This window comes from Psilocybe cubensis, chromosome 7 (genome assembly GCF_017499595.1).
Source record: "Psilocybe cubensis strain MGC-MH-2018 chromosome 7, whole genome shotgun sequence".
In the NCBI taxonomy this organism is placed as follows: domain Eukaryota; kingdom Fungi; phylum Basidiomycota; class Agaricomycetes; order Agaricales; family Agrocybaceae; genus Psilocybe; species Psilocybe cubensis.
Genome location: NC_063005.1, coordinates 332,983 through 360,755, shown reverse-complemented (window position 1 = coordinate 360,755; position 27,773 = coordinate 332,983). Strand labels below are relative to the sequence as shown.

The 27,773-nt window shown below is 44.9% G+C and overlaps 9 protein-coding genes and 1 non-coding gene across 10 annotated transcripts; 1 reads left to right on the top strand and 9 right to left on the bottom strand.

Annotated features, from left to right (window-relative positions):
* Nucleotides 1-2,145: 2,145 nt before the first annotated feature.
* Nucleotides 2,146-2,398, top strand: JR316_0007654 (uncharacterized protein; the record flags this gene model as incomplete). The annotated part of the gene is made up of 2 exons (XM_047893386.1): nucleotides 2,146-2,247; nucleotides 2,306-2,398. 2 exons carry the CDS (start codon nucleotides 2,146-2,148, stop codon nucleotides 2,396-2,398), a joined length of 195 nt encoding a protein of 64 aa, XP_047746701.1.
* A 522-nt stretch (nucleotides 2,399-2,920) lies between these two features.
* Nucleotides 2,921-5,144, bottom strand: JR316_0007653 (Putative transcriptional regulatory protein; the record flags this gene model as incomplete). Its single annotated transcript, XM_047893385.1, has 9 exons — nucleotides 2,921-2,957; nucleotides 3,014-3,340; nucleotides 3,395-3,418; nucleotides 3,481-3,617; nucleotides 3,667-3,890; nucleotides 3,951-4,228; nucleotides 4,288-4,356; nucleotides 4,411-4,973; nucleotides 5,037-5,144. 9 exons carry the CDS (start codon nucleotides 5,142-5,144, stop codon nucleotides 2,921-2,923), a joined length of 1,767 nt encoding a protein of 588 aa, XP_047746700.1.
* A 1,456-nt stretch (nucleotides 5,145-6,600) lies between these two features.
* Nucleotides 6,601-6,674, bottom strand: JR316_0007652. Its single transcript has one exon. It is a non-coding gene; the product is annotated as a tRNA-Ile (tRNA).
* Nucleotides 6,675-6,935: 261 nt separating this feature from the next.
* On the bottom strand, nucleotides 6,936-7,673 carry JR316_0007651 (uncharacterized protein; the record flags this gene model as incomplete). Its single annotated transcript, XM_047893384.1, has 2 exons — nucleotides 6,936-7,109; nucleotides 7,347-7,673. The coding sequence occupies 2 exons, from the start codon at nucleotides 7,671-7,673 to the stop codon at nucleotides 6,936-6,938; spliced, it is 501 nt and encodes a 166-aa protein (XP_047746699.1).
* Nucleotides 7,674-8,856: 1,183 nt separating this feature from the next.
* JR316_0007650 (Para-nitrobenzyl esterase) lies at nucleotides 8,857-11,323 on the bottom strand (the record flags this gene model as incomplete). The annotated part of the gene is made up of 9 exons (XM_047893383.1): nucleotides 8,857-9,190; nucleotides 9,257-9,427; nucleotides 9,481-9,603; nucleotides 9,654-9,827; nucleotides 9,882-10,219; nucleotides 10,269-10,338; nucleotides 10,388-10,726; nucleotides 10,781-11,156; nucleotides 11,212-11,323. The coding sequence occupies 9 exons, from the start codon at nucleotides 11,321-11,323 to the stop codon at nucleotides 8,857-8,859; spliced, it is 2,037 nt and encodes a 678-aa protein (XP_047746698.1).
* Nucleotides 11,324-11,910: 587 nt separating this feature from the next.
* Nucleotides 11,911-12,993, bottom strand: JR316_0007649 (uncharacterized protein; the record flags this gene model as incomplete). Its single annotated transcript, XM_047893382.1, has 2 exons — nucleotides 11,911-12,055; nucleotides 12,119-12,993. The coding sequence occupies 2 exons, from the start codon at nucleotides 12,991-12,993 to the stop codon at nucleotides 11,911-11,913; spliced, it is 1,020 nt and encodes a 339-aa protein (XP_047746697.1).
* A 2,760-nt stretch (nucleotides 12,994-15,753) lies between these two features.
* JR316_0007648 (uncharacterized protein) lies at nucleotides 15,754-17,031 on the bottom strand (the record flags this gene model as incomplete). Its single annotated transcript, XM_047893381.1, has 7 exons — nucleotides 15,754-16,012; nucleotides 16,077-16,091; nucleotides 16,152-16,281; nucleotides 16,352-16,431; nucleotides 16,482-16,665; nucleotides 16,727-16,873; nucleotides 16,932-17,031. The coding sequence occupies 7 exons, from the start codon at nucleotides 17,029-17,031 to the stop codon at nucleotides 15,754-15,756; spliced, it is 915 nt and encodes a 304-aa protein (XP_047746696.1).
* A 24-nt stretch (nucleotides 17,032-17,055) lies between these two features.
* On the bottom strand, nucleotides 17,056-17,496 carry JR316_0007647 (uncharacterized protein; the record flags this gene model as incomplete). Its single annotated transcript, XM_047893380.1, has 3 exons — nucleotides 17,056-17,078; nucleotides 17,167-17,346; nucleotides 17,412-17,496. The coding sequence occupies 3 exons, from the start codon at nucleotides 17,494-17,496 to the stop codon at nucleotides 17,056-17,058; spliced, it is 288 nt and encodes a 95-aa protein (XP_047746695.1).
* Nucleotides 17,497-20,614: 3,118 nt separating this feature from the next.
* Nucleotides 20,615-22,152, bottom strand: JR316_0007646 (uncharacterized protein; the record flags this gene model as incomplete). The annotated part of the gene is made up of 7 exons (XM_047893379.1): nucleotides 20,615-20,891; nucleotides 20,999-21,128; nucleotides 21,199-21,323; nucleotides 21,380-21,563; nucleotides 21,625-21,726; nucleotides 21,829-22,005; nucleotides 22,068-22,152. 7 exons carry the CDS (start codon nucleotides 22,150-22,152, stop codon nucleotides 20,615-20,617), a joined length of 1,080 nt encoding a protein of 359 aa, XP_047746694.1.
* A 2,206-nt stretch (nucleotides 22,153-24,358) lies between these two features.
* JR316_0007645 (uncharacterized protein) lies at nucleotides 24,359-25,290 on the bottom strand (the record flags this gene model as incomplete). Its single annotated transcript, XM_047893378.1, has 5 exons — nucleotides 24,359-24,611; nucleotides 24,676-24,687; nucleotides 24,751-24,880; nucleotides 24,949-25,079; nucleotides 25,127-25,290. 5 exons carry the CDS (start codon nucleotides 25,288-25,290, stop codon nucleotides 24,359-24,361), a joined length of 690 nt encoding a protein of 229 aa, XP_047746693.1.
* Between the last annotated feature and the right edge of the window lie 2,483 nt (nucleotides 25,291-27,773).

The following is a 27,773-nucleotide window of genomic DNA, read 5'->3' as shown; positions in this document are numbered from 1 at the left end:
CTCCTAGAGGTAGCAAGCGACGATGAAAGCAATCAGAGGAGCGATGAAGTGGATTAGCAACGTCATACAACGACGTTTCCCGCGAGGTAGTTGATTTCTTTAGCTTCGGAAACTCAAATTGGCTGCGCAAGTATTGTATAGAATGGACGTTGTTCGCAACAGTGAGATGGTGTGCTGTACCAAGTGTCAAAGCGATTCTAAAGGACACCGGTGCCTAAAGTTGGCTCATTGTGCGCTCCACAGACCCTATGATGCAAGTTGGCTCCAGTTTCCGTACATCTAGCCAACACAGCCATGTGTGGTCGCCCACGTTCCTTCTTTAATATCATGGTATTTAAAATAGTAGGGAGTCGAGTACAGCGGTTTAGGCACTGGGCAAAACATGGATGAACATTGTAAAGCGACACTGCGGTGGTGTTGCCGCAATCAGACGTTTGCCACAATCACGTGACTAGTAAAAAAAAAAGGTAAAATACACGGCAAAAACACGGTGCTATACCTCTTCGCTGCTTTGCTTTCACTACAAAGAATCAAAAAGGAAACATTCCTGATGGGTGGGTTTTGGAAAACTTGCCTTATATGATTCATGGAAAGGGTGCCATCATCTTTAAAAGAGTTGCTGGTGGAAAATTCCATTACTACTATTTCGAAAGAAGCAGTTTACTCCACTGAAGAACTCCCAACCGGGTGTCAAAATATATAACCCATTTCAAGCTTATATCTCCACTTTCTGAATCAATGTATGTCTAACTGTCTCGTCGTTTGACCTTAACCTGTCTCTTCACTACATCCTTTCGTCTCCTCAGTGAGCCCTCAGAATTTACTGTGTTCAAACTTCAAATGTTCGTAATTTCTCTGGAGAACATGATTGGAAGTAGTAATACGGCGTAATTTCATTAAAGAATTGGGCTTTATTTATCAAGTGATTCATCACACAGGATTGCCTGATATAACGAAAGACAAGAGTCCATGCCATTAAATGTCAGCGCTGATTAATATCGGCAGTGCTGCAAGAAATTTTTGACTTCAAATTATTCTTCATGTTGTAATATACTTCAAAAAAATATGATTCAACTGAAGGATTGGCTCCACAGACCTCCCCGTAATCGACGTCTCTTACAAAGATCTATTTTAGGACATATCTAAAATTAGATTCTCCCAGCCTCGGCAGACCTCGCTGCCTCCAGGACAGCGAATATCATTGGTACACATGGGATTGGAATTCTATCAGAGCTTGTGCCTCGATATTTCTCAAAATAAATATCCACCAATTATATACTTAATGATGGATTGTTGACTGCCAGCAGTTCGACATATACGACAGAAAGAATACAGAATAGTACCTTCTTCTACCAATGATTCACTTAATACATTCAGTGATCATCCTTACCTCCCAGCTTTATGTTATAGTATCTATATTCCTACATAACGTCCCTCCTTGCTGCATCTTCGCCTTCAAGGCGAGAGAAGGATGGGAAGCCCCATAATTTCTTTGAACTTGTCTCGTAGATACAGAAATATCTGGAAGTCAGAAATAGCACATGAAAGACAACGGGGAAGTTATTTGGATGTGACAGATAATCTGCGCCTGAGAACGAGTCCTCTCACGCTCTACCCACGCAGTCTCGCCAATGATACTTACAGCTGTCTTGTGTATCAAAACATTTCGTCTTACTCACGCCAAATATCGATTGTTCTTCCCCTTCAAAAGTTCATTTTACAAACAACAGTTGTTTTCACTGGGGCACCCTAATTCTCACCCATTTTATGTACTTGCAATCTCACCAGTATGCCGAAAGCGTTCAGGATTCCTGTATATTTGTGCTGACAGATCGACACTTGTGTTCTGTCCATAGAGGCAATGCATCCGACCATGCTTCTATGTATCACCGTCTACATTCCGGACATGTATGTGCGATCAGGTACAAGCTGTCCGGCGTTAATGATTAATTGATTCGGCTGCGAGATTCGACAAGACGTCTGATCCGGGCGGCTCGACCTTCACGCTCACGCTGTTACCAAAATTAGTGTCGGTTTGTATAAAAACAGGAGGACAGGATGTCGCCACGATTCGCTGTTTCAACCTCGTTGAAGCATTGAACATCTCCTAGGTCTACTCCTTTAGCCCTCTACTCTACCTACATCATGCGCGCTTTCGCTCTTTTCGCTTTTGCTCTTCCCGCCCTCGTTGCAGCCCAGATTTCATGCGATTCCGGAACTGCTCTCTGCTGCTTCTCGACTCAAGAGGTATTTACTCAGGCTGTGATTTAGGTTAGTGCACATACTAACCACGTTCTTTTCACAGCGAACACCTGACAGCATTGCTCAGCTGAGCGCGCTGCCGCAGTTTGCTGGCGTTGACATCCCCTCCGACGACGGTGACATTGGACGTAAGTGATTCTTACTTTTGGAATAGTTACCATGTCTGACGATCCACCTTCAACATAGTCCTCTGCTCCCCTCTCGACGACACATGGTAATACATACATTAATTCATAACCCCTCCTTATTACTTGCGACTCACCAGTCTCCAGTGCCGATAGCGATGGCATTCAGGCCTGCTGCACCAACAACGACTTCGTAAGTTGCATGTCGAATCAATGTGGATTGCAGGCATTGATGTATCTTCTCAGACGGGTGTTTCATTCGGATGCACGGAGCCAGCCGCATCCTCTTAGGCGCTGCAGAAAATTTGACTGAGAATGAGGATGAGTGGATACCCGGCTAAAGGACATTGAACGATCTCTGGTTACTATCCGCGTCTATACACAGTATGTACATTGTTGTACCGACAGAGGACGACAACATATATACTCTGTGATATCGTGAATACTAGTTGTATTTATATAATGGAAATGCGTAGACGGATGACGGAAACACCACGGGGACGCGCATGCGGGACGACCTATCGTTACCCACGTTAAACGTGACGAGCGTATTGCTCCCAGCCTTCATAGCTAAATCATAAGATAAATAACGGAAAACAATCACAATAGAGCAAGCGCGCCCTCACCGAGGATAGCCGGGATATCCCGCAGTATTACTGCTCCATTCTATAGGAGTGTTGCTCACTGATGGATCAGAATTATTGGGCAGACCTAGTCCTGACGGTGCCAATTGAGGATGGTTTATCTCGGAGCTCTGTAGCTCACGATGTCCCATTTCTGCGAGGAACAGTCCAGTGTAGTCCCAATTGTTCGACCAAGTTGCATCATCTTGTAACGGCGGAGAGAATATGGTTTTGAACGGGTCAGGTAGCTGAATGGTGCCGCTGGAATTTTCGGGTGAAGGACCATCAATTTCAGATCTATCAAGCGCGCCAGCTTCACACAGGACATCACTAGAAGACTGAGTTCAATTACAAAACACCATATTTTGGAACAATTGTTATCACCGAAACGAGCCAGCACTATGCCACCTACGTGAAATTGAAATGCATCAGCAACTTGATGCTGGAAGAGAGATAAGAAGAGGTCATACAGTTTTTCGCATTTCTTGAGGACACTGACACATCTAAGAAGATTTTCTGATTCTTTCTGTGGATCACCAACGTAACCTGGGCAACGACTGCTCCATAGGCAAAGAACAGATACTATCCCCGCGGTAAATGCTATATACTAAATAAACATCAGAAATGATCTTGTGTCGAGCCAGAGATAAACTTACCGTTGTATGAGGAAGTACGCGACAATCCCTCGCCATCGCAGCTTCCTGTATCCCAGAACATGATCTAGCAGCGTTCGTGCACATGATGACCGATGTGAGTGATAGCTTCGATTTTTTAATCAAGAATGGGCGATGGGCTTGAATCTGTACGTAGAAAAATATGGAATTTAGATTAGCTGACTGTTGGAAGAACTTCTCGTCTTCTCGCAGAGGATCCCATTGGACTATAGGGCGATACTTCCTAATAAGGACCAGATAGACAGATAAGATAATGTTGCACATACGGTGAGAAGGTAGCGCTGCTCTCCATTTATTGAGTGAAGAATCCAGTTCGGCAACCATTCGCATCTCCCAGTCCTCTCCAAAGTACCCTGAAACGAGTTTAGATTTCTTCGTGGAATATAGGGTTCTGGACGAGAAACTGAGGATTTCGCACAGCTTGATCAAGTGGATAAAGTTCGACATGGAACAGGGCTTTCCAGGCGGTTGTCTAAAACGTTTCTGTGGGTCTTCGTGGTCCCAGTATTCGTCGTCGCATTCAACTGGATACTCCAAATCAAAACTAATCATTAGTAAGACAAATGGAGACTGGTCTATAGTTGAAGATCAGGGTGAATATACCTGTCATGCGAGATTCCAGCAGGTCTGCCGTAGAACGAATTTAGAAGAGCATCTAAACAGAAAAGTACCCTGAGAGTAACGAAAAATTAGGGATCAAGGAATGATAAAGATCTCTGTGTTCACCAGAATGCCCGTTTCGAATGTTCGTTCTCAAATGAAGGTTGAGTTTGGCCATTTCTGCGATGAGCTCCTATTTCTATGGCGTAGCGTAGTCCAATGCCCACAATATTGGAAGAAACAGAGCACAGCGCTGAACCATTCACGAAGATTGCAGCAAGCTGGATCATCATAAGTTTCAGGTCAACTCTAATCAAGGGGTTACTGACAGCGTAGTATTGTAAATCATAGACGGTAGTTGTGTAGAACATTTGCCGTCGATGTAACGGTACTTGACGGAAAAATTGCCAACCGTTAGACATACTCGAATGCTGAGATTCTGGTGCATAGCATGCACGGGGGTCTGTAGAATATCTAGCTCCATTAGCACAGACTAAAAGCACAATTTGTCCAAACGATGGATCAACGTGATGCTTTCCCGACAGGAGACCTTTCATAAAAGAAGGCTCGTGAACAATCGGAATAAGGGCATTTGTCTTCTCAAAATACACCGTCACCAACTCCAGGAGGAGATCAGGCTCAGGATAAACGTATGTCGATTCAGAAGATGTAATGTAGGCGTGCTCCCACTAGTACGTAGCCATAAATCGTGACTGGGAGTACCCTGAGGAAAACATAGCAAAAAGACGTACTGGATTCATGGACCAAAATTGGGATCTCATATAGTGCTTCGGATCTAATCCAGTGTCAGGCTGACCAGTGACCAAACTCCTCATGGTAGCAGCCTGTTTGGCAGCCATGATTGGGCTGAAATCACATTCGATAAAATTTTCAACTAAATTGAACATCGACAACTTGCCTTCCTTGACCGATAAATCGAGGTGATATGATGGGAGTCAAAGAAAATTGACGAAGCTGATTTGCTATTTCAACATAACCCATGTCATCTTCGTCAGAGATATCCGAATTATCTCCCTGTTTCGAGTTGGAAACAATCAAGCCATCGGTAACATTATCCTTCGAGGTGCTAAGCGATGGAAGAGATCTGTAAAGTCGATTAGCATCCATACGCGTTTACAAGACTGTCGCAGTACGTAGGAGGTTTACTGATGACTACGTCGACGTCATCATTAGGGAAAAGCTACACCGAACACTAAGTCGTTACACAGAGATCAGCGACATCAATATTCCACCTTACTGCTTGGATGTAGTTTTCTAATCTCTTTACCCTCTTCTCCAAAATACGAATATATCTGATAGGCGTTCAATCAACGTCGTGATCAATGGGTTATCAGCACGTACTCTTGTTGTTGTTGCAATTGAGATTTCTACGTCAATCATACTGTTGGCCGTGAGCAACATGAACAGGGAACGTGTACGGTACCTGCGATCCAGCAATAACACAGTCGATATCGGCATTTTCACAATTTGTGCATTTCTGGCCATTTCGCAAGGCTCTGTCGCCTGTTTACAATGATTAGGAGAGAGAAGTACATATATAATGGACATTTACATCTGCCTTTAGAGATAAACGCATTGCTCAGTCGAAATTGGGCTACCAAGAACTTGGCACTCACTCCTTTTCCTTCTACATTCAGCGCATGCACCCTGTGATCGTTTTACGAGTGGCTTTCCTGCGACATTCGGAATGGAGGTTGCACTATTCGACATTTAGAGAAAGAATAATATGCCCAACAGTTGGTTTCCAGTTGGCTAAAGATAGTCAGGTAATATAACGGTCAAGAAGTACTCTGGTCGAACAAGAACGGACGGTGGACTTTAAAAAGAATTGCTCATGTGATGTTGGTTGTTGACTAATTCAGGGCAAAACGTGGTCAAAAAATTACGACCCAAACTGCAACCTAACCGAGTATGGCATAATACATCCGATCAGGAGGTAACCAAAAGTATTGGCTTACGCACCGCTTGGGTGCGGTTCATAATGTAGATGCAGGACCGTTTACACTGTTATACAGCGAAACAATTTTAATTGAATTGTTTCTGACAAATTTCGGGATTGTGAATTCTGCATACGTTCGAATCCTTTAATGTTACTTGGGTGAAAAGGATTTTAACACTATCTCCGAAGTTTACATATGATAACGACAACATCCACAAATCCCTGCTGTGCTCTCAGTCACGCCTGATTTAAACTCATTTTTTCAGTGGCGGCCGTGTTACTGCGCTCTATATATTTTGATAAGAACAGTATTTTATAATTCGAAAATAAAAATTCCCAAAAGAAAGAACTATTATTGGCCAACGTGGGGATCGAACCCAAGACCTTCGCGTTATTAGCACGACGCTCTAACCAGCTGAGCTAGTCGGCCTTACGATTAAGCGCCTAAAGAAATTATCCGGACTGTATTATTAGCGCCCATCATTCATTACCATATGGCCACAACTTGGCCACAACAAGAGAATCAACTCAGGTTATAAAAAGGTTAATGGTTCAGAGATACAATATATTCTTAAACTGTCTGTCCTGCATACAGATATCGAATAAACATAACAAAAATAATTTATGCGCCATAATTTAAATAACAAACTCGATTCAAAAAGTAGCCAGCTCCGACACACGGATGCTTAAGCTAATCAAGAAACCGAGATGTCGAGAGCAAGATGGTTGCCATTATGCATGGTTGAAGGAGGCCCTGTTGAACGGCCTCCGTGACCAGCTCTAAAATGATCTGTTGACCCTGTTTAGTTGTGTGATAGGCTATGCGAGCCATAGGTTCTGGGGATCGCAGGTCCTCGCGGTGTAGCTGGGTAGAATTGAAATTAGAAGTTCGCATCGGCTGTGTCTTTATTTACTTACAATGGTACCATTTTTTACCGGAATCCATACGTAGCTTTTACCTTGAATTATCATTGTCCGAAACCTGTAGGAATTAGATGCATTCAGTATTTGAGAGCTTCAGAAATCTAATAGGAGATTACCGTTTATCGGAGGAGAGACGAAGAAAATCTCTCGTTTGTCGTTCGGAAAGAATGCCTCTGACCTCCAAAGTTGGATGACTGGACCACCGTATGTTTCCAAAGACATCGTTACTCTCATCAATGACTCTCGTGACATTTTGGGTAGTTCGGACTTCAAACAACTTTTTGCTGTTCGGTCCAATGATGATACAGTTCAGCGCATCATCAGCGCATAGAAACTGAAATGTAAGGTTTATATTCTCCTTGACGTCCACTTGATATGGAGGAAGTGCACCATATGTCGGTGGACACGCTGCGAGGATAGCGTTCAGTGATGGTCGCTCGTTGATTGAGTGAGGATTTTGAGGATTAGACCATCCTGCCTGTGCATATGGGTTGTTAGTGTACATTGTGAGTTAGTGAATTGATTGTGAATATCGTGAACAAGATGGGTTGATAGAGAGATGTAGGAGGGCGCAGTGAGGAATGCAGGTTCCTGGTACCCGAATTATATAGGCATTCAAAAATATTGATTATGTTCGCATACCTTGATATCCTATGTGAGGTGAGAGGATTCGCAGGGCTATCCACACAGTGTTAAGACGTTACTCCACACTGCCGCTTCAGCCGCGTTTGAACCTATTATTTCAACAAAGTGACTCTGACACATGAGAGTGAAGAAATTAATGATCGAGGTACTATCGCGATAATGCGATATATTTATTTGACTAAAACTTCCTAAGGTAACCTGAAGTTGACACCAACTGTCATGAACATCCAAGAGACTAGTAAAGAGAGTAACGGTAGCACTCAACTTCCCCAGAAAATCACAGGCGTTTATTTATGATGATTTCACAGCTACCAGACCACTCATATATTATCGATAAAGCAATTTTGACCATTTTTCGCCTATTTGAATAACAGATTCAAGTGAGGCGACATGTTACACAACAGGAATACGAGTTTAGATCCTGTTCGAACCTAGCTAACTTGTCAGAAAGGGACATCACATTCTATGCTCTGTGATATGCGCCAACAATATCAAATATGGCAAAGGAAGTTTTCGACGCAGGAAAATTTCTGGAGCGTCGTGGTATCAGCGCCAAACGTCAGTCAAAGTTTGACTGACGTTTTTCTCTGTGTTCTTGAAGAACAAAGAGAAATTGCGTTTCACCGTGGAAAATTTTACAATAAATCCATGGATGAAGTCATCCCTATCATGGATTAATGAAACCTGGACACCTTGTCATTGACTGTTCCAAAGAGCTAAGAATAATGGTTGAAGTAAGAATAGATAAGTTGTAGTCTCAATGCCTTGATTAAGAAATCAAATGATACAATGGTGCTTCTAGCCAAAGAATATTGATCGCGCAGCGCCATGCAGATTCCTGCTGAATAAACGGACGGTAGCCGTAGGGTAAGTGATATAGCACATCCTTCCAGATGAGTCAATGCATGATGAAACTGTCCATCTTCATAATGATACTATTATAAGTAATGCAGATTGTGCAAACAACAATCCGGAAACCAGTTGAGTTGCTTAAAAAATTTTCATTTCAGTATGACTAGAGTATTGAAAGCGCCGAACACGCCTCATCCAAAGTAGGTAAAAGGATACCCTAGCAAATCACATTGTTCTTCTTCCAGCCACTGCGAATTCCGTTGCTGGTTATCGATAATTCTTAGAGGCGCCTTCTCACGCGGTGTGACCTTGTTCCAACGCCCTGTTTCGCGTAGCATGTTGGCTGTGTTGGTGTATCCACGAGCAGTAAGGAAGTAAGGCGAGGGATTGGGATTTTGTGTGCGTGCGAACGAGCCCCACATGTCCACAGCGTACTGAGACAAGAGCAGATCGTGTTCGTCGCGGAAAGGCAGTGAATCCTGCCCTAGATTTCCAAACATGTAGTATAATTCTCCGGAGTGGCATCTTCGGGAGAGAGATATATGATATCAGTACATGATGAATGTCCTTTTCGGCTCGCGCCTGACGCACCGATAATATGGCAGATTAGGGTCACCGTTGGGGAATGCAGGTGTTGAGGGAGGATCACACGTTCCAGGAACAGGCTCATAGCCTCCATAGCTACGGTCAAACTGATATGCCCACACCGAAGCAAAGACGTCGTGTTTCGCAGCTGAGATAACGGTGGCTTGGTCTATGCATCTACAGCATGTTTGAGTTCGTGTGATTTCTTTTCACTGGTTTCTGAGACTGACCGGAATTGACCGTCTGTGCCAATCCGGCTCGTTAGATTGAACAGGTTTTCCAGCGAGTTAGGACCAAGGGGGGTGGGGAAAAGGTCAGAACCAACAACTTTATCCACCACGTCGCTGCTAAGCCTGTCGAAATGATTAGACGATATAGAGTGCTTAGTGAGTATGTGTCATACCCAGCTGCAAGTAAAGCGCCTGCGAGTGTCGATCCAGGGGTGGGATATGGACCGATGAAGTCGGAGCCATCGTCTCTTGTCCATCCAAACATTACATGGGCTCTTGCTGCCTGGCCGGATCCATTTACCTCAAGTTGGTCCGTAGTAATGAACTTCCCATCGACTACAATATACCTATGCGATACATTTAACCAGTTTCAAAATTGGTCAGATTCAAAATGGTGGTACCTGGGACCATTAGGAGTGGAAGTGATACTGGATGCAGGTAGCGCCCGTAGGCATTGTAGAATGTTGGCACTGCCAGCGCAACCAACAGAAGACACAAGGGGGGCTCCGAAAGAGGCATATTGCTGCTGAATAGTAAGATACTTCGAGTAGGTAGACGCATAGCCGAAGCCTCCCAGATTGCTCTGAGCTATGGCGCCTTGGAACAAGCCAAACGCAGGAGGTGATGCAAGAAGGGCACGAACTGAGCCAGCACCGGCAGATTGGCCATAGATGGTGACCAAGGACGGGTCGCCACCAAACTCTGCGATGTGCTCACGCACCCATTGGAGAGCAGTGATCTATTCTTGATGGTTGGTAGACACATATTAACGAATGAGAAAGACGAACCTGATCAGCGATACCAAAATTGCCATTAGTTACCCCATCTTCTAGTGCCAGAAACCCCAGAGCGCCTAATCTGATGTCTAATGAGCGAGGGAAATGGTCGCTAGGGGCAGATAACTCACCGATAATTGATACTGACAACTACCACATCACTTCGGCTGGCCATATTTCCTCCATCGTAGATGCTATCGCTTGCCTGGCCATCTGTGAAGCCACCGCCATGGATCCAAAACATGACAGGTTTGAGACTCTTTGATCGAGCTGGATCTCGAGGGAGATATGGGGTATATATATTGAGGAACAGACAATCTTCACTTCCTCCACTGGACTGGGTACATGGCGAGCCATAATTCAGGGCGTTGATCGTGCCAGCTCCACTATACAATTTAGAATAACTGAAGCGTTCGAACGGGTCGGCGTAGGGAATTCCGAGGAACCGAAATGATAGATGATCTCGCGTTCTACAAGAATGTTGGTCACGAAACTATCAAGGCTGAAGAATGGAGCGAACATACCCAACGATCGTTAACTTTTTCGACTTGACCTGCACCCGAAACTTGGGATCCGGATCAACGTCCGTGTTTCTACGATAAGGGGAGCTTTGAGAGCAGAACGTTGGGAATCGACTGTTGCATGGAACGGATTGCAGGGATCCAGGCAGTGAAACCACGGAGCATGGTGCATCTGGTGTAGAATCAACCCAGAATTTTTGTTTGTAGTATCGCGAATTGACGTTGAGATATGTCAGCAGCGACTTCATGTCTGAATCAAAGTATGGGCCATCTGTCGGAAGTATCGATTCGTTAAGTTCCGCGCATGCGGCGGTAGCTTCTTCCTTGGTCCCGAACTTGTTGATGAGAATTGTCCCTTTGTGATCAGCAGCGGTTGTCCCTGATATTAGAAGTCAGCTTTAGTAGAGCAGACCGTTAGAAAGGAAAAGACGCACAGTTGAGGTCATTTTGGAATAAAAACGTAAGATCAGCTTGCAAACTCGTCGCAGATGGTATAGCAAAGGCTTGACGTGAGAACGATAGGAGAAGAACGGCTAGAGGTAACATATCGGGCCTCTTCAAAGTGCTCCTCATCCTGCGCGCCTTATATGTCTGAATATTGCTGGCGAATTGACATTGAACGGCGGTAAAACTGTGAGGGGCGGCCACATGACCATCGTCTACCGCTCGCCTAGTCTATTATTGTTGCGAAGTATGTCCGTAATAGTGTATCGAGACGATTCGAAGCATTCCGGGGCGTCGTCGTGATGGTTGAGCGTAAGCAAAATAGTCCGCGCTGGCAATCACCTGGAGGGCTTTCTCGTGATTATCATCGTGGGAACAGTATGTACTGTCTGCCATCAAACCCCTGCCTTCATCGTTGCTTCATCGGTGAGTCCTGGATGGTGATTCAGGCCATGTTTTGAACAGCCCGGGAAGTTACCCTAGAGCCTTGTCTGGAGTCAACCTCAATACTGGCTTCAAATCGTTCCCAGAGACCGACGCGGGGACTTATACACCGATTAAATTGAGAAATATCCTACACATGGCTAATGGAAACTAAAAGTCACACAGAAACTATACAATCAACAACAGAGCATGGATTGTCGAGGACTACCCGAGTCCCAAACAATGAATAGTTCAAGACTGAATGTTCAATCATAAAAGTCAAAGCTCTCTTCTTCTTCTTTCACAGTCTCCTCGAGGCGTTTTTCAGCCCCTTTGTTGGAAGTAAATAGGAGTCGAGCCAGTGAGAATGGGATCATAACGATTGCCGCCAATATTAACCCGACGAAGCTACTACAGAACGAAGACGCATGTTAACGACAGAAGAAAATATATGAAAATGAGTGATTCACGCACCATAAAAACCCAATAAACAACGTAGCTTTGCGCGATGCTTCGTCTGAGTTATTAACATTCGTCGGTTGGGGAACTACTTGAGGGGGAGCAGTATCGGGGATGGAAATAGTTGTCGACGATACCAACGACAGTGCACCGCCCTTTTCATGACCTACAAGGTACTTCTCGGAGAGCGCCTCGTCAGGGCGTAACCATCCGGAATAGTCATTAGAGTCGTACATCTCCACTCGACGGCAATCAAAGAAGGAAAGGGTGTATTGACGCACAGCTGGCCATTCATACTTGGACGAGATGCTCTGGAAATGGGCAAGGAATTCAAAGAAGGCTAGGGTGATCAGGTAGTCTTGGGCAAAGTACATTGAGACGATCTCAAAGTATCTTAAGAGTAACAAGTAAAGCGAATCGAAAGTCGCGTTTTCGATATTCTCGCCGACGTCGGGGCTACCATCGGAGTGAATGGTTGGTTGCAGTCTGTGGAGGTCTCTAGCCTCCAGCTGGTGTGACATGATACGTATAAGGTCATCCCTCTTTAGTTCAGGGAACAGATGCAATACGGGTGGAGGGGTACCGGCCTGGAGAACAAGGTTACTGAATCTCGCGCGAAGGGGACTCGATGGTAAGGATTGTTGAAACATATGTGTTTCGGGGCGACTGTCTGTTGGCGATGGAGGATTACCAATAGTGTTGATAGTAGTTGGGTTCCCGTTGCTGATAGAAGGCGTTGCAAGGTCGTTCAGGATATCCTCCACTTCGTTTTCCTCCATACCCATAGTGGTGTCTGAAGCTCGGATGATCGTAGCATCTGAAGCGTCGCCAAAGTCATAATAGACGGTGGCATCAGCAGTAGACTGAGTAAAGGCGTTGTTGAGCGGCATATCTTACGATACAGATTTGAAGTTCCTTGATTATAGTAAGTGCTATAGCGAGTGATGAATAACCAAAATGCATCTTGACCTGGGAGGACGCGTACCTGTTGTAGTTGCGGAAGAAAATGAATTTTGATAGGTGGCATGGAGTCAGGCTTTTATTCTAGGGACAAAAAAACAAAAGGGAGGTGATGTTGAAAGGGAGGTGAAAGGGATTCGATTAACCCCAAGTTAAACAAAGGGATTGTTAGGTTTTGAGCTGATTTTAGGCCGAAAATGGCAAAATATCGGACCATTTCCTGTGGATATGAGGGTGCCGCTGTTGTGCCGTCCTCAGGTGTTTCCACTGGATCGTTCCTGGCCCTACTTTTCAGGGTGGAGAGTCCCGGAGGAGATGCGGTTTATCTGTCATAATGACCAGGTCATTTGAAAGAGAATTCTTCCTCAGGCTGAGTCCACTTGCTTCTTTAACTTGAAACAATGCAGTGGATTGAATTGTGCAAAACTATCTCAATTGTATCTCGTGCTCTTTATTCAAGCATAGGTATGGATCCGAGGATCCATGAGAGCTCGTTGAGATTACCAAAGCCCGAACGCTAAGTGAAGGAGAAACATATTATTGACAAATTGAACATCAAGATAGGTATCAGTCTGATTTCTCACCGTAATTGCAGCGTTGAGCTCACTAGAAGTAAGTAAAATCACATATCATCTTCATTCTGAAACTGAAAATGGATGATTTGGCTCTAGAGTACTCAAACTTCGCGATTTCGACTCACGTTGTCATGAAAGAAACTCAATTTTAAATGGATGTGCGATTATCGAGGTATCAATGAGGCGTGAAGGGCAACCTCATAAGATCAGGTCTTGCTTCTGTCAGTGATTCCTACAGTTTTGGTAATCTTGTGTGACTATGTCCGAGTATTGCCTGAGCTCTCAGGCCGCAGAGGGTCAGCCGGCTAACCAATATAATACAGGCAGCTATCTAAATTCGTCTCTGAAATATCCGTGAGGACACAGAAAGCAACGCAAGGCAGAATGAAATGCAACAGAGAGTAAGTGAGTATGGCACGCGACCTCAGAGTGTGTTTCCAGAGAGTAGTTTGTAAGCGTATATTCTGATTCTCAAGTTACATCATCAGCGGAAAAGGTTTTTTTCAGTAGTACACACCTATATTACAGTAGACACCGTAGTAACCACACTTTCCAGTAGCCTTTTTTGCACTTAGTAGCCTTACATAACATCATTATCTAATATATTTTCATTACATAGGTTTAATACATTGTATTCACAATATACAGTAATTTATGGAAACTATATAATCAAGGCCCATGCAACATACAGTAGTACTTACAATATACTTATAGACTTTGTAGTCTGCGAGCGAAATAAATGGCCTGCTCAAGGATTGAACCGTCAACCTTAGCCAAAAATAGACTGTCCTTAACCAGTAGACCATAAGACTTTACAAAACAATATGGACTATAGCGTAAATGTCAATTGAGTTATGGGATTTTATGATATGGAATTAGATGGAATAGAATAAGTGGAATAACAACAATACTAATGTCAATGTTAACAAACACAACACAGAGTCCAAATAATGGATTCAATAGTGGATATTGACATATAACTCTCAATCTATTTATAGGTCATATAGCTCAGTGGTAAAGTATTGGCAACATACTTGGGAGTCATTGGTTCGATTCTAGTCCTAACCATATCTTTTCTGTTGTTATTTACTTAACAGATTCTGATAGTAGACAAGTTGAAGAGAGTTAGATAGAGGTATAATATGTTGTTAGACTGGATGGAGGCTTACTATCCAAAGTCAGCTAATTGGACGGAGTAGAATGGCTAATAAAGATATTAATGATACCAACTGTCCTATTAATGATTTTTACTCAATATTAAATTGCGCATAAAAATATATAGTTAGCAATGTAGTACCTATAGATTAATATTATACTATTTATTAAAATTACAGAAGACTACAAAAGCTACATATATGACTAAGAAATCTACAGAATCTACTGACTTTTGGTAGGAAGCTACAGGAGCAATAAAATAGGGGGGCAGTCAACAAGACTACCCAGCCTATTATACAACCATAGCACTACTAAATTTTTTCTTTTTCTGCAGATGATATGACTTGAAAAAATAATGAATAGGGTAGGATGGAGGCAATGTCAAATGTTGGGGTTCCCAGATATGTGAAGGAGAATGAGCGGGACTTCGAGTTTGATATTGGGGGTGCCTAATATAATGAGTAATTTATTTGCTAAGAGGAACGAATGGGACTTATTGGAACTTGCCAGTGAAATGATGTTAATGAAATAGAAAATATCTCAAAAAGAAAGGGATTGCAGGTTATAAAAGAAATCTATTTATTGCGTACTAATTTGATCTCAATCCTACCAAAACACCTCTATCCAACAAAAGTTTGTCTCGAAGAGCCCTGTTATAGCGCTTTCGAGCCATGGAGGACGGTGTGCACGGAATTCCCACGCACCCGACCATCGATATCACGGTAGTATAAGCCGGAAGAAAAAAAGGTGAGCGCTGACGCATCACCTTTGTCTACCGGCTCGACCCTCGATGACTCCCTCGTTCCCTACAGTCGCTGCAGGTTCGCGCTGAAGAACATCTCGCACCTGTGAAGAGTGCCCAGGTACTTGTCAGATTGTTTACTTGTGAGGGAACAGAACACTTACGGTATTGTTTTTGATCTTATCTTCGGCTTGTGAGTCGTGTACCCACCACCATTGTCAATCTAGCCTGCTAGCTAGATTGACGAACCGGAACCCTTTGTCCTTCCTCCTCTTGCGTTCACGTGTAACGCTTACACCAAGTCCCCCCATACAACTGGGGACATGGCCTTGTACCTGGGAGGTGCTTGGAGCCGGCTGCTCCGGTGCAATGGACTCGTCCGTCCATGTACCTGCGTAGGTATGTGGTACTTCCTCTTCGATGGATTCATATGCCCCGGGTAGCCACTCCGAGGCATTGTTCTGGCTATATAGGCTGCTATGGGAAACGTCTCGTCAGAATCCTTCATTCTAAAGGACAAAAAATTTCAATGACCACATACCTCTGGAACACACTGCTTTGTATGTTGAAAATTCTGGTCAACATCTACTGCTGGAGAAGGAACTGGTACACATACCTTCCATGTGCGTTTCGCTCAGTGTGATCGTGCTCGACAGGATGATCCCCGGAGCATTGATCCTCGACAGTTTGCTGTTCGCCTGTGGATATGTTAGTGTTACCTAAACCTTCTCCGATAGTATCTGGGACTACATCAAAGAAAAGAATAGCAGGAATCATGAGTCAATAGGGCCAAAATTACTGTATTTCAGGACATACAGGTTTGGTAGTTGTTTGCATACTGATTACTTGAGTTTTGAAAGGAGGACTGCGGCGTGAAAGGCCGACTATTGTGGATGCTGGTTTGGACCTCATTAACAGACGCCTTTGATATGCAACCCATGCTTACGATATTGAGGGGATTGGAATCGAGCCCACATCCTTGTTTGTGGCGGGGAACGCCAAAGCTTCCATAAAGGAAGACGGATAGTCGCCCCTAAATACCGGTGCGCGGTTTGTTGGCCAAGACGAGTATTGTGGCAAAGTATCCCACCCCGAATCAGTGTGTGCCGGGGGGGACGCACGGGTGCTCGCTGACGGGTGTGATCAGTTATGCGTATAATTAAGAATAAAACTGTTGTGAAATCAGCTCACCTTGCCAGCTATTCTGCCCTAGTAGCTCTTCCTCCGTGTACGGATAAGGAGGGTACCATGGATCAAATAACTGTACCTCTCCTTCAGTCGCACCGGGATGGAATGTGGGGGCATTAGTCGATGATCCTGATGTAGGGGGATAGAACGCTAAAATCGGTATTCAGTTAGACATCCCTTGCTAGTATATTCAACTCAAAAGACTTACAGACAGGCTCCCCACCAACACTTTGACCGTCAAACCGGATAAAGACGTGGATATTGGGATATACGAGTCCGATAATGCTTCCACCGTACTTGGACGACATTGAAATTGATGTACAGATGTATAATCATCCGAATCCTGTGCCGCAAGCTGTTCCAAGAGTGATTCAGGTGTTACTATGGCATGAAGAATCGATCAACATCAAGCGTTTTTCCCTAAAATCGTCTGCAATACTCACATTCTGGTTCAAACAAGGAAGAAAAGGATCCTGGATGAAAAGTGTTCGAAGGAATATTGAAGGATTCTTCTTGGTACTGGGCCATTGGGATAAGCGTACTTGAACCACATTGGAATTGAGGTAGGTATGCATTATCGCTGGATTCCTGTGCCAGAAACTGTTCAAGGAATGATTTTGGTGCTACGATTGTATGAGGAGTCGATCAACATTAAGCATTTGCTCATAAAACCGTCTGCAATACTCACATTCCAATTCAAACAGGGAAGCAAAGGATTGAGGAGGAAAGGTGTTCGAAGGGATATCAAAGGATACGTCTTGGTACTGGGCCATTGGGATAAGCCGTACTTGAACTACATTGGAATGGAGGTAAATATGCATTATCGCTGGATTCCTGTGCCAGAAACTGTTCAAGGAATGATTTTGGTGCTACGATTGTATGAGGAGTCGATCAACATCAAGAGTTGTTTAGCCGTCTGCGATACTCACGTTCCGATTCAAACAGGGGAGCAAAGGATTGAGGAGGAAAAGTGCTCGAAGGGATATCAAAGGATACATCTTGGTAATACTCGGCCATTGGGGTAATCGCAAAGGACGATGGTGCGATAGGAAAGAGAAAGAACGGTGTGAGCAGGGAAGGAACCGAATTTTTCCCTCAAAACAAAGGAATCGAGTGGCGACATACACAAAAAAATCCCAGGCTCATTAACCAGTGCCGAGTCTCAAGCTTCTGACTCATTATTCAGTCGTGTATCAGCGCTGCTACTGTCAAAATCAACTTTTCTCCCACACATACACACAGTGAGGTGATCATGAGGCAAAATACCTCCTCTTATTTCCCGCCACACTACAATGGAACCTCATGGAAGCAGCACAGTCATTCTTTTAACCTCGTGGCCGAGCGACCTGTCTGTTGTTTATTGGGCCTCGACATTTCCCAACAGATTTTGTGTATCACAGATAACATAGATTAGTTGTTGTTACATCCATCACGACTGTGTATCCTAGGTCTGTTGAGTGCCATCGATTACTATCGCAAGTGCGCAGGCACTATGCCTAAACGAGAAGAAGAATATTTCTTTTCGGCGATGGTATCCATTGTTCTTATTTCATGTGTGAAAAAAAGACCGGTACAGGATCATTATCACAAGAATCTGCTACCGAATTCCTTCTTACCCCCTCAAAGATACTAAAATCTTATTGGACGATGCACACTGTATTACTCTGTGTACGGAAGGAACACGCGTGTAAGGTATACCACCATACTACTCCCCAGGCTAGATCACTCCGTCTTATCACATTTCTCGGGTTTATACGGGTATCAGGTGTCAGACGGGGCCTGTAAGAACGGCATACAGGATGTTCGTTCAAGAGATACGTCTTTTTGCGAGCCAGTCAGCATATAAAAGGCGTATCAACAACTTCACAATTTCTTTATTCTGTTTAAACATAGATCCGATGCCGTCATTGGATTCACATATCAGCGTCTATCAAATATTCTGAGCGAGGGCGTCTTCACGTAGTCACGAGTGCTACTTCACACACACACCACCATTGGTACCAAGATATCCAGGCACTCACTGCTTTATACAAGTATTCTGAAACTTCCAATGGATCCATAATGTTCAATAATTCACAAAGGCCAGTCAACCTACGATTTTCATTTTGACCGCCATCCAGCTGGCCTCTGCTATTATTATTAATACTACACACGACTCCGTTTGATCCGTGCTACCGCTATATTTTAGGCGTCGCGATGTCCCAGGGAGGTCTCGTCGGTCGAAGCCTCTATTTGCATGAGGAAGTGCGAGACTCCCATAGCCTTGTCCGAACTTGTGCAATGCGGCCTAAGTGCAGGCACGATACTTTCAAGCACGAGTCGGAGCCGGCATATCTAGCCGAAGGCCGTTCTGACTATACTTACATAATACACTTTTGGTTCTCAGCACGGGTTAATCCGATTCGGATGCTTTCTGGACCGCTGTTGGACAGCGCGAGTTGCATAGTCACCTAGAATCCCACCACTCGCGCTCATGCTTCACCATACAGACCAGCGACACTGATCGAAGCAAGTTGGTCGTGTCATTGCTTGTTTAACTTTCCATGACACGTTGTGTTTCACTGTCTAGCAGGACCTCCCACCTTTTATTGGAGCGTTGACGAATCGGAATTCGGTGCCGCTTCGAATGTGTTAACCTTCAGACGAGTAGACGTCGATTAAGGCGGCCCTTTCATTCACCCCACCATGGTTTGCTTGCCTCTCGGACACGATGCACTTGCGCTGGAAACCACGAAGAACGCAGTTGGCCGAGTCGCGGACATCCGACTTTCCTAAGAGTGAGTTCGCAACTGTCTTGGGGCCTGCTTACCTCTGGGACGCGACACGCTGGCTCTGCAGACTACGAAGAGAGGGATTAGATGGCTTATAAGCAGGGGTGCTAGTGAGAGATGTGTAAAGTAATGAAGGAGAACCCCTGAGAAGATGACTGCATGGGGAGGGAGTGAGGATGAGTAAAGTGAGTTAAACCAGGCCTCTTTTTATATTTTGTGGAAACGTCGATGTACATACTATCCGGCACATCTACCCTTCCAACATCTAAGAGAGACCAATCGACTCCAGATAGGTACGTTGGAGGACAGCCTGCCGTATGTGTAGTTGGTGAGTTGTGTCTCCAGTCGGGACGGTGCGTGATCCTTGAATTCCAGTCTATGTTAGGCTAAAATACGGGCGTTCTGAATAATCTTCGATATTTCGATGTACGTGGTGACTGGTCTAAATTGCTTGAATTAAATGCAAGTGTTGAAATGAGAAAATTCAGAGTGTAAGTGCGTATGGCATGCGACCTCAGACTCTGTCTTCGATTGGAGAGGACAGTTTGTACATGTATATTCTGGTTCACAAATAGGGTGGGGTGGAGGCCACGGTATTGGTGTTGGGGTTCAAATGTGTGAAGGAGAACAAGCGTGAAGATCCCAAATTTCATGAGTTTTAGTTTGAGGTTGGGGATGTCTAATGCTAGACTTCAAATAGCATATACCTCAAAAAGAAAGGGATTGGAAGTTATAAATCAAATATATTTATTGCGTGCTAATTTGATCTCAATCCTACCAAAACACACCCCTATCCGACTAAATTTTGCTTCGAAGACGCCTTTTATAGCGCTCTCGAGCCATCGCGGACGGTGTGCGCGGAATTCCCACGCACCCGGCCATCGATATCGCGGTAGTATAAGCCGGAAGAAAAAGGTGAGCACTGACGCATCACCTATGTCCTCCGGCTCAACCCTCGATGACTCCCTCGATCCATAGTTCGCGCTGAAGAACATCTCGCACCTGTGAAAAGTGCCAAGGTACTTGTCAGATTGTTTACTTGTGAGGGAACAGAACACTTACGGTATATATTTTGATCTTATCTTGGGCCTGTGAGTCGTGTACCCGCCACCGTCGCCATCTAGCTAGCAGCTAGATTGACGAACCGGAACCCCTTTTCCTTCCTCCTCTTGCGTTCGCGTGTGACGCTGACACCAAGGCCCCCCATACAACTGGGTATGTGGCCTTGTACCTGGGAGGTGCTTGGAGCCGGCTGCTCCGGCACAATGGACTCGTCCGTCCATGTACCTGCATTGGTGTTCGGTACTTCCTCTTCGAGGGATTCATATGCCCCGGGTAGCCACTCCGAGGCATTGTTAAGTCCATATAGACCGCTATGGGAAACATCTCCCTTCATTCTAAAGGACATAAAATTTCAATGACCACATACCTCTGGAACGCGCTGTTTTTGATGTTAGAAATTCTGGTCAACGTCTACTCCTGGAGAAGGGGCAGGTACACATACCTTCCATGTGCGTTGCGCTCACTGTAATCGTGCTCGACAGGGTGATCCCCGGAGCATTGATCATCGACAGTTTGCTGTTCGCCTGTGGATCTGATATTGTTATCTAAACCTTCTCCAATAGTATTTGAGACTACATCAAAGAAAAGCATAGAAAGAATCGTGAGTCTAAAATCCCCAAACTACGATGTATCAGGACATACAGGTCTGGTAGTCGTTTCCATATTGATTAGTAGAGGTCCCAAAGTGGGACACTGGCATGAAAGGCCGATGATTTTGGATGCTAGTTTCGACATTAGCAGTCGCGTACAGATCATCCGTGCCAGGCCTATAATGTTTACATATGTTTAGCATGTGTGAAGTTGATATTCAGTAAATGCTTACAATGTTGAGGGGCCTGGCATCGAGCGCAAATACTCGTTTGTGGCGGGGAACGTCAAAGCTTCCATAGAGGAAGACGGATAGTCGCCCCAAAATACTGGGGCGCGGTTCGTTGGCCACAATGAGTCTTGGGGAAAAGTGTCCCACCCAGATTCAGTGTGTGCCTGGGGGGACGCACGGGTGCCCGCTGACGAGTGTGATCAGTTATGTGTATAATCAACAATGAAATTGTTGTGAAACCGGCTCACCTTTCCAACTATTCTCCCCCAATATCTCTTCCTCCGTGTAGGGATAAGAAGAGTACAATGAATCCAACAACCGTATCTCCTCTTCAGTTGTAGGATGGAATACTGAGGTATTATTAGTCGGCAATGTTGATGGAGGAGGATATGAGGCTAAAATCGGTATGCTGTTAGACATCTCTTTCTAGTGTATTCAATTAAAAGACTCACAGAAAAACTCAGATGTGCCCGGATTTTGACCCTCGAAGCCAGAAAACGGCATGGATAACGGAATATGCGAATCGGGTGATTCTACTACCGTACTTGGACCACATTGGAGTTGATGTAGAGATTCATCATCGTTTGATTCCGGTGCCAGATGCTGTTCCAAGAGTGCTTCCGGTCCTACTATGGCATGAAGATTCGATTAGGATCAAGCTTTTGTCCATAAAACCGACTGGGATACTCACAGTCTGATTCAAAGAAAGAAGTAAAGGATCCAGGAAGAATGGTGTTGGAAGGGATGACAAAGGATTCTTGTTGGTACTGGGCCATTGGGATAAGCGCAAAGGAGGATGGTGCGATAGGGCAGAGAGAGAACGGTGTGAGGAGGGAAGGAACAGATTTTTCCCTCAAAACATAGGAATTGAGTGGCGACACACACAAAAAAATCCCAGGCTCATTAACCAGTGCCGAGTCTCGATCTTCTGACTCACTATTTAGTCGTTCATCAGCGCTGCAACTGTCAAAATCACCTTTTCTCCCACACATACACACAATGAGGCAATATAACTCCTCTTATTTTCCGCCACTCGGATTTGGGACACCACAATGCCTCATCGCAAGAAACATAGTCTTTTCTTTAGCCTCGTGGCAGAGTGCCGTGTTTTCTGTTTATTGGGCCTCAACATTTCTTGCCAACGAATTTTGTGTATAACACTCTGGGAGACGACGCGCTTGCGTTGGAAACCACAAAGACAGCGGTTAGCCGAGTCGCAGAAATCTGACTTGCCTAATGTTGAGAGCAAGAGGGCTCGTGGTATGATGTTGAAATGGCGTGTAAATGAATGGGTGAGTGAGTTCACCACTGTCTTGGGTCTGTCTATCTCAGGGACGCGACACGCTGGCTCTGGAGACTACGAAGAGGGATTAGATGACTTACATGCAAGGGTGCCGAGAGATGAGCAAAGCAATGAAGGAGAACCCCTGAGAAAATGAATGCATGGGAAGGGAGTGAGGATGAGGAAAGTGAGTTAAACCAGGTTATATTTTGTGGAAACGTCGCTGTACGTACTGTCTACATCCACTTCTTCAACAACCACCAAAACTCTCTAAGAGAGACCAATCGACTCCAGATAGGGACGGAGGAGGGCACCCTGCCGTATGTGTACTTGGTGAGTTGTGTTACGAGTCGGGACGGTGCGGGATCCTCCACTTTCAGTCTATGTTAGGCTAAGATATGGGGTCTTCTGAATAATCTTGGATATGCACGTGGTGACTGTTCTAGGTTACTTGAATTAAATGCAAGTGTTGAAATGCTGGTCCCGAAAATCAATAAAAATTTGATATATTCGACTCTCTAAACTAGACGAATGTGTGAATTAAGGTATTCCCTGACTGGGAAAGGCAGTATGTACCTTGATGGAATGGATTAGAGGTTTATTTGAGCTAACATCATGTATATATATTTCGCTTTTAGGCAATTTCATGAAAAAAACGTATATTCAAATACAATTTCAAGTGTGTTCAGCAAAAAGTACATGTGCGTGCGTAGTTTTCCATCTAGAAGAACTAGAACTTTTTGTTTCATGGGATTACCTGGGGACCCCAGGCATTTTCGTCTGCCCAAGATAAGTATGCAAGGCTTAGGAAAGACCCATGACACTGCCAGTTAGCCATATCCACCGTCGAGAAGAGGCGCCAATCGGTCATGTTAAAATGGGTGGCCCCATCATTGTCATGGTCCAGGAAAACGTAGAGCCGGTTGTTATATACGAGTGGTGCGGGGTCTGCCGTGAAAATACCAATCCCGTCAATGAGACCGCCGAACTTCGTTTCTGAAGTGCTCCTGTGCCAACAGAAAGCAACACAGGGTAGGGCAAAAATGAGAAAATTCAGAGCGTAAGTGCCTATGGCACGCAACTTCAGACTCTGTCTTCGATTGGAGAGGACAGTTTGTACATGTATATTCTGGTTCACAAATAGGGTAGGATGGAGGCCATGGTATTGGTGTTCGGGTTCAAATGTGTGAAGGAGAACACGCGTGAAGATCCCAAATTTCATGAGTTTTAGTTTGAGGTCGGGGATGTCTAATGCTAGACTTCAAATTGCATATACATCAAAAAGAAAGGGATTGGAAGTTATAAATCAAATATATTTATTGCGTGCTAATTTGATCTCAATCCTACCAAAACACCCCTATCCGACTAAATTTTGCTTCGAAGACGCCTTTTATAGAGCTCTCGAGCCATCGCGGACGGTGTGCGCGGAATTCCCACGCACCCGGCCATCGATATCGCGGTAGTATAAGCCGGAAGGAAAAAGGTGAGCGCTGACGCATCACCTATGTCCTCCGGCTCAACCCTCGATGACTCCCTCGTTCCCTACAGTCGCTGCAGGTTCGCGCTGGAGCACATCTCGCACCTGTGAAAAGTGCCAAGGTACTTGTCAGATTGTTTACTTGTGAGGGAACAGAACACTTACGGTATATATTTTGATCTTATCTTGGGCCTGTGAGTCGTGTACCCGCCACCGTTGCCATCTAGCTAGCAGCTAGATTGACGAACCGGAATCCCTTTTCCTTCCTCCTCTTGCGTTCACGTGTAACGCTGACACCAAGGCCCCCCATACAACTGGGGACATGGCCTTGTACCTGGGAGGTGCTTGGAGCCGGCTGCTCCGGCACAATGGACTCGTCCGTCCATGTACCTGCGTTGGTATGTGGCACTTCCTCTTCGAGGGATTCATATGCCCTGGGTGGCCACTCCAGGGCATTGTGCAGTCCATATAGACTGCTATGGGATACATCTCGTCAAAATCCTTCATTCTAAAGAACAAAAAATTTCAATGACCACATACCTCTGGAACGCGCTGTTTTTCATGTTAAAAATTCCAGTCAACATCTACTGCTGGGGAAGGGGCAGGTACACATACCTTCCATGTGCGTTGCGCTCACTGTAATCGTGCTCGACAGGGTGATCCCCGGAGCATTGATTGTCGACGGTTTGCTGTTCGCCTGTGGATCTCATATTGTTATCTAAACCTTCTCCAATAGTATTTGAGACTACATCGAGAAAAGCATAGAAAGAATTGTGAGTCTAAAATCACAAACTACGATATATCACGACATACAGGTCTGGTAATCGTTTCCATACTGATTACTGGACGTTGCGAAGGAGGACAGCGGCGTGAACGGCCGACTGTTGTGAATGCTAACCTCATTAGCAGTCGCATATGGATCGTGTATGCCTTGTCCATAATATCTATGGACTCTTAGCGTATGCGAAATTGATGTACGAGCAATGCTTACGATTGTGAGGGGCCTGCCGTAGAGCCCAAATTCTGGTTTGCGGTAGGGAACACTGATGCTTCCATAAAGGAAGATGGATAGTCGTCGCTAAATACTGGGGCGCGGTTCGTTGGCCACGACGAGTCCTGTGGCAAAGGGTCACACGCAGATTCAGTATCTGCCATGGGAGAGGGAGGGTTGCTCGCTGACGAGTGTGATCAGTTATGTGTATAATCAACAATGAAATTGTTGTGAAACCGGGTCACCTTTCCAACTGTTCTGCCCCAATATGTCTTCCTCCGTGTAGGGATAAGAAGTGTACAATGAATCCAACAACCGTATCTCCTCTTCAGTTGTAGGATGGAATACTGAGGTATTATTAGTCGGCGATGTTGATGGAGGCGGATATGAGGCTAAAATCGGTATGCTGTTAGACATCTCTTTCTAGTGTATTCAATTAAAAGACTCACAGAAAAACTCAGATGTGCCCGGATTTTGACCCTCGAAGCCAGAAAACGGCATGGATAACGGAATATGCGAATCGGGTGATTCTACTACCGTACTTGGACCACATTGGAGTTGATGTAGAGATTCATAATCGTTTGATTCTGGTGCTACTATGGCATGAAGAGTCGATCAGGATCAAGCGTTTGTCCATAAAACCGACTGCGATACTCACAGTCTGATTCAAAGAAAGAAGTAAAGGATCCAGGAAGAATGGTGTTGGAAGGGATGACAAAGGATTCTTGTTGGTACTGGGCCATTGGGATAAGCGCAAAGGAGGATGGTGCGATAGGGCAGAGAGAGAACGGTGTGAGCAGGGAAGGAACAGAATTTTTTCCTCAAAACATAGGAATTGGGTGGCGACACACACAAAAAAATCCCAGGCTCATTAACCAGTGCCGAGTCTCGATCTTCTGACTCACTATTTAGTCGTTCATCAGCGCTGCAACTGTCAAAATCACCTTTTCTCCCACACATACACACAATGAGGTGTCCATCAGGCAATATAACTCCTCTCATTTTCCGCCACTCGGATTTTGGGACACTACAATGGAACCTCATGGCAAGAAACATGATCCTTCTTTTAACCTCGTGGCCGAGTGCCGTGTTTGCTGTTTATTGGATCTCAACATTTCTTGCCAACGAATTTTGTGTATAACAGAATCCATAAAGTAAGTGTTATTACATCGCGAGTGTGAATGCTAGGTCTGTTGAGTCCCATCGATTACTATCGCAAGTGCAGGCACTATGCCTAAACGAGAAGAAGAACATTTCTTCTCGGCAATGGCATCCCATTGTTCTTCTCTCATGTGTGAAAAAATGACCGGTACGGCATCATTGTCACAAGAACCTGCTACCGACTGCATTCTTACCCTCTCAAAGACACTAAAATCTCAATGTACAATATCACTCTGTGTCACTGTGTCTGCGGAAAGTACAGAATGTGGAAAGTGTACCATAATACAACTCCACAGGCTAGGTCAATCCGTCTTATCAGATTTCTCGGGTTGACACGGGTATCAGGTGTCAGACGGTGCTTATAAGAACGTCATACAGAGGATATTCGTTCCAGCCACACACTTTTGTGCATATTCCGCCAGCATATAGCATATCAACAGCTTTACGGTTTGTTTAAACATAGATCGGATGCCGTCATTGGATTCACGTATGTGCGTCTATTAAATATTTTGAACGGGGCCTCTTCACGTAGTCACAAAATGCTACTACACACACATCCACTCCATTGGCACCGGGATATCCAGATCACCCCGGTTTTTTACAAGGTTCTCAATCTGCCGATGTATCCATGATGTTCAACAATGCACATTCACGCCAGACAACCGTTGACTTTATTTTCACCGCCACACAACGCCCTCTTTGCTATTAATACCAGACATGACTCCGTTTGATCCGTCCACCCGCTATGTTGTAGGCGTTGTGACGCCCCAGGGAGGTCTTGTCGGTCGAAGCCTCTGTTCGCATGAGGAAGTCGGAGACCCGATAGCCTTGTCTGAACGTGTGCAATGCGGCCTAACACGATACTTTCGAGTCGGCCGGCATATCTAGCTGAAGGCCGTGCTGACTATACTTACATAATACACTTTTGGTTCTCAGCACGGGTTATTCCGATTCGGATGCTTTCGGTGGCTCGACATTCATTTTGAGGGATGTTGTGAGGCCATCATGCTCATGGTAAGTCTTAGCACTCGTTCTTATAGTACAAATTATGACCTTTCTATTGAGACCGACGACAACGTTAGCCGCATCCTACATGTCCAGCAACGTAACACTCGCCTCACTGGAACATTTGGGTTGGGGCTCCTGGTTGCATCGTCACCGAGATTCCCACCACTCGTGCTCATTATGTACTATACAGTTCAGCGAGACCGATCGGAGCACGTTGGTCGCGTCATTTCTTGTTTACGATTCCATGACACGCTGTGTTTCATAAGCAGGGCCACGCACCTCTTATTGGAAATGTGTTAACCTTTAGACAGGGAGACATGGATTAAGTCGGCCTTTACATTCACGTCAGCATAGTTTGCTTGCGTCTCGGACACGGTGCGCTTGCGCTAGAAACCACAAAGAAAGCAGTTGGCCGAGTCGCGGACATCCAACTTTCCTAATGTTGGGAGCAAGAGGGCAGCAGGTATAATGATGAGAT